Here is a 5,103-nt window from a genome sequence, read left to right as displayed (position 1 = left end):
CTGCAGGAGTTCGAGAGCCAAGGAAAGGATGAGACAATTCCCCAAGAAGTGTAAGTGAAGGGTAGACCCAGGAAAAGATGCTGCCCCTTCCTGGAATTAGAGAAACACAAATTCAAACACCAGAAAGACAGGGCCATTTCTGGTTTCTGGTATTGTTACAGAGGAAAAAAGTGACAGGGCCCACTGTGGGGGTTGAGGGGGAGATACAAGGCAGGCTGGCGCCTGCCGCACTGCTTGTGGGAGTGGAAATTGGGGGCCAGAGCGCACTGGTGACGTGGCTGTCACGTGACCAAGAGCCGCCTAGAGCACAAGTCCTGCTAGTCGCCTCCGTCTGGGTACCAGCCCCCTATTACTCTGCAGGCGCGTGAAGAAAGAAGGAAACTAGCTCGGACTGTGCAGGTCGGTGCGAGGGTGGGCGCTGCTTCAGAGGAGGTATGGGTGGAAGAGGGCCAAGAACGCCACAGATCCGAGTTCAGGCCGATCACAGCTGGGTCCTTTCTCGCCTACTTTCTAAATACTGCCACCAACCCCCACCCCACCCCGTGCTCATTTTAGTAGAGAGAAGTGGCGGGTTTCGGGTGGGGGTGAGGGGAGTGAATGGCGTTTCCAGAGACTCCGAGAAAAGAAAGGTTCCAGTGTCCCGGGTGCTGGTCCGTCCACCAAGCACTCCGTCCCCTCGGTCCCTTGTCTGTTTGCAGGTTTGTAGGTCTGTTGGCCTGTAGGTTTCGGCACAAGTCTCAGCGAGAGAAGGAGAAAACTGCCTTGGTTGGAACCTTGCAGGTCAGTGTGAAGGTGGGATTAACCCAGGACCACGGGTGGGGATGGCGGAGGAGGGGGGCTGGGATATGAGAGGGCCGGGTCCGAGTCGCCCTCTCCTGGCCCCTTCTTTCTCCACACCCCCTCCCATTTCAGTGCAGGGAAAGGGGTGTGGCGGCCTTTGCTGGGGAAATGGCGGACGACAAGTGGGGCGGGGGAGGCCTGCGTCCGGAAAGTCAGTAGAGTATGAGAAATCTTTTAAACTCAAGTGCCTAAAATTCACAAAAGCAGAAATTGGGACATGTGTCCTCAGTCAATCCACTACACTTTCATTTCTCCATTTCCTCCTACCTGTCTTTGCATTTGCCCTTCTGCCAGGCTCTATCCTCTATCACTGTGGAGGGACCACTGACAACAGAAGACAAGGGAAAACCAAGGAATTTACCTGACTTTGGTAGAGGTTAGTGAGAGAAACTGCCCTTAATCTTTGGAAGTGGAGGTCTGGTGAAGGAGACTACCTGAGAGGTACTCACACTGTCACCTTCCTAGCTATCATAGCACAGACCCATCTCTTGCCCTTCCCTGTGGACCCAGAAAGAGAAATGGGGGCTCCTGAGGTCGATAGAGGAAGACAGAAAAGAACAAAGAAATTATATCCTGTTAATCTGCCTTTCTCACCAACTCAAAATCCACCCTGTCTGTGAGGCACAAAGCCAAACATAGTCCCGAGCCCTAATATTCTGTTTCACCCATAGATTCATCACAAGAGAGCTACAAGAGCCTAGAAGAAGCTAAAGACTGCTACCCTCCATCCTTACTCACCCTGGACCTGAGAGACCTCTTCAATCAGGTGGAGCAAGGCCCTCTCCTGTCCTGCCCCAAGGCTGGCACGGACTTGAGCATGGGCCGGGCTCGGGAAGTGGGTTGGATGGCGGCAGGACTGATGATTGGGGCTGGTGCCTGCTACTGCGTTTATAAACTGACCATAGGAAGAGATGACAGTGAGAAGCTGGAGGAGGAGGAGGAAGAGGAGTGGGACGATGACCAGGAGCTGGAAGAGGAGGAGCCTGATATTTGGTTTGATTTTGAAACTATGGCTCGGCCCTGGAGTGAGGATGGGGATTGGACTGAACCTGGGGCCCCAGGTGGCACTGAGGACAGGCCCTCAGGGGGAGGCAAGGCCAACCGAGCACACCCAATAAAACAGCGGCCATTCCCCTATGAACATAAAAATACTTGGAGTGCTCAAAATTGTAAAAATGGCAGTTGTGTTCTGGACCTCTCCAAGTGTCTTTTCATTCAGGGAAAACTGTTGTTTGCTGAGCCCAAGGATGCGGGCTTTCCATTTAGCCAGGGTATCAATAGCCATTTGGCCAGTCTCTCAATGGTTAGAAACACAAGCCCCACACCAGACCCCACTGTTAGAGAGGCTTTATGTGCCACGGATAACTTAAATGCGAGCATTGAAAGTGAGGGCCAGATTAAGATGTACATCAATGAAGTGTGTCAGGAGACTGTGTCACGTTGCTGCAACTCATTTCTGCAGCAGGCCGGATTAAATTTGTTAATAAGCATGACAGTTATTAATAACATGCTTGCCAAGTCCCTTTCAGACTTGAAGTTTCCTTTGATATCAGAGGGAAGTGGATGTGCTAAGGTTCAGGTTTTGAAACCACTGATGGGTTTGTCTGAAAAGCCAGTCTTGGCGGGGGAGTTAGTCAGTGCCCAGATGCTCTTCTCATTCATGTCCCTCTTTATCAGAAAAGGAAACAGAGAGATTCTCCTGGAAACCCCTGCCCCATAAACGGCCCTCTGGAACACAATGGGACGGAATCCACCCACAACGCGCTTGGTTTGCAGATGTCAAAGAATCTGCAGAGAGTGCTACTGAAGATCCAGCCGTAGCCAATCACCACCTCATTGGGTGAAAGTTCCAGGGCTCAATCCAGGACCACACTCTTATTGGCCAGGCAGGGGCTCCCACAGAGCTTTGAGTAACTTGTTGGTTGTACAGTCTGCAGGCAATGTTGGCACTGTAAATTCCTCCCTTGCAGCCTCCTTCATGTGGTGAGGGGATCACTTCAGCTGCCTGCTGTGGACAAAGAACATCAAATTACAGCTATTGTTGCCTGTGGTGGTCTCCCTGTCCAAGCAGGACCGCTTTGCAGAGACCAGACGCATATCGCAGCTTGAGCTGAAAATGCATTTGTTGCAGCTTAGGTTGAATTATTTTTCGTTTACTCTTTCTTCTACACGCGCCTGATAGGATAGTGAACCCATTCATCAAAAAAGTGCACTGCTCTTCTGTCTATTGTACCGACTTAACCTCTTCCACCCAAGTCCGCATCTGTGTGTATCATCAATAAAGTTGTGTGCTTTGATTGGCAGAAAAGAGTCATGGTCCTTGTCCTTGAGTTTACAGTCTGCACTGAGAGAAGGACAAAAAAAGCACGATAAACGCCAGCTGACTGGGACTTCTGTTCCCTGACAAATGCCGGCTTATCGGTGCTCACAGGAGGCAGGGATAGAGAGGGGCTGCAGTGCTCAGAATAAACTTCAAGAAGGGGCTGGGGGCGGGGGTGGGGGGAGGGGAGGGGCACAGCGGGGGAGTTCGTGGAATTAGGATGGAATGTTGAGAGGACTGAAAGACACAACACCCGTGAAGCAGGCAGCACCGTGCCCAGCACAGAGAAATCCCTTCTTAATGTCTTTTCCTTGACTGCCAGCCTGGAAAGAAAGGTCAGTAACCCTGGCCTTTTCGTTTGTCTGCGCATCCCGACGTGGGGATGGGGACCGGGGTGGAGCGGGTGGGGGAGCTCTACCACGCATTGGGGCGCATTTATTGCACAAATGTTGCCGCTTGCCCAGCACCTACCCTGTGTAGTTCTATCCTTCCTGCGAAGCCACGGGGAAATCTGCTTCCAGCCCTCCTTCTCTCTTCCTTGGGATCCCCAGCGCTACTTCCTGACAGAGTGAGAGGGTTGGCCGCTGCTCCCTTTGGAGCAACCTCCTTTCTTCCATATCCCCACTACCTTTGGTGGGACCCAGGAAGGGGACAGTGGAGCCTTCCATCAACTACCCGCGGAGGTGATAGGGCAAATGCTGAGGGCACTTGGCACGACCGTGGTCACTCCATCCCTCCGGAGACACCTCCACACTCTCCATCTGAGGTCCCTGCACCTTGCCAGGAAAGGAAGAGCCCGTGGGCACAGAAGCACTTCATGGGTCAGGGCAGCTCGTTCTGCCCTTGACCCGCCCCCACCTCCGACATTACCAGATCCTGCCCAGCAGGTTTAGCCCCTGAATCAGCAAAGCCAGGTTCCCTGCATGTTTGTGTTGTGTGTGTCAAGAAGTGGTCCCCTTCCCTAAAGCCATGGCAAACCCAGTAAACACATCTGCTTCCTTTGGGCAATGCTGCTGCCGTGCTGGTACCCTCTCGGTCTCCCAGGGCTGCTGCTGTGGGTCACTGTGCCCTGGGCGGCCGCCATCTCTATGGTGCTGGGCATTCGGCTTGTTCTCTTCCACACAGAACAAAGCTTTCTTTTCTTGTCTTATTCTCCCTCCCCCCCGCAGCTTGGGTTCCAGGTGGGTTACAACTTTCTTGCTTGTACCATCTGCCCCACAGTCCGTGCTGGCCAGAGGGCCTGAGTGCCTGCCAGGTCCCCTGACCAACTCTGGGAAACCCTCCCACCTGGAATGGGGACCAGGCCTCTTCCCAGGCCCTGGTGTCTGAGATGGCCAACAAGCAACTTGCAGTTGTTGTGACACCACACCCCCCATCAAGGCTCACACTGCTGGGGCTTCCTTGGCTGGCTCTGGGAGCCCTGTCTCAGTTCCTGGGGTTCCTAAGAGCTGTCAGAAGGACCACCCTTTCTCCCAAGCCAACTACAGTTTGGCTGGGCAATCTGATTTCAAAGGGGATTTCCCTGCAGACAGCTCTGCAACCACTTTTCCCGGTGGAGCCTGCTTCACCAATGCTGTCTTCAGTGACACCTCATTGCTCAGTCTCTTTGAGCACAAAGGCATCCTCCTAGCCTGTGGTCCAGAATTACCATGCACGTCCCTACTTCCCTGCATGCTACCAAATTTCCCTTTGCGTGCACTTGTCCACTATCTCTGAGGCACTTGACACAGTGAGGCTGCAGCTGAGTCCTAACTCAGGGAGCGCCCCAGAGGCTTTCTGCCCATCTCCTGAGCAAACTCTGTAACAGAAAAGCCCATCAGCGTCCAAGCGTCTCCACGGCATTGTCTTGGCCCAAGTCAAAACCCTCCTGTCCATTTGCTGGCACTGCCCTCCCGAAAGCACTCGCGCACAGCCCTTCTGTCCTGCCCCTCATCCCCTGACTG

The 5,103-nt window shown here is 53.4% G+C and overlaps 1 protein-coding gene across 2 annotated transcripts; it reads left to right on the top strand.

Annotated features, from left to right (window-relative positions):
* The first annotated feature begins 265 nt into the window (after positions 1-265).
* On the top strand, positions 266-3,148 carry LOC104663307 (armadillo repeat containing X-linked 6). 2 transcript variants are annotated; one of them, XM_010364443.2, is made up of 4 exons: positions 283-399; positions 699-780; positions 1,135-1,216; positions 1,512-3,148. In XM_010364443.2, the coding sequence occupies exon 4, from the start codon at positions 1,658-1,660 to the stop codon at positions 2,558-2,560; it is 903 nt and encodes a 300-aa protein (XP_010362745.1). In that variant the 5' UTR covers positions 283-399; positions 699-780; positions 1,135-1,216; positions 1,512-1,657; the 3' UTR covers positions 2,561-3,148. The 2 variants fall into 2 exon arrangements, with proteins under 2 accessions (XP_010362744.1, XP_010362745.1); XM_010364442.2 differs by lacking the exon at positions 1,135-1,216 and having other exon boundaries at positions 266-399.
* Positions 3,149-5,103: the final 1,955 nt, after the last annotated feature.

The sequence above is a fragment of the Rhinopithecus roxellana genome, chromosome 7 (genome assembly GCF_007565055.1).
Source record: "Rhinopithecus roxellana isolate Shanxi Qingling chromosome 7, ASM756505v1, whole genome shotgun sequence".
Taxonomy (NCBI): domain Eukaryota; kingdom Metazoa; phylum Chordata; class Mammalia; order Primates; family Cercopithecidae; genus Rhinopithecus; species Rhinopithecus roxellana.
This window is presented reverse-complemented; position numbering and strand designations above follow the sequence as displayed.

Coding starts and splice junctions, on each gene's coding strand:
- LOC104663307 (XM_010364442.2), top strand. CDS start 1,658: ATGGGCCGGGCTCGGGAAGTGGGTTGGATGGCGGCAGGACTGATGATT.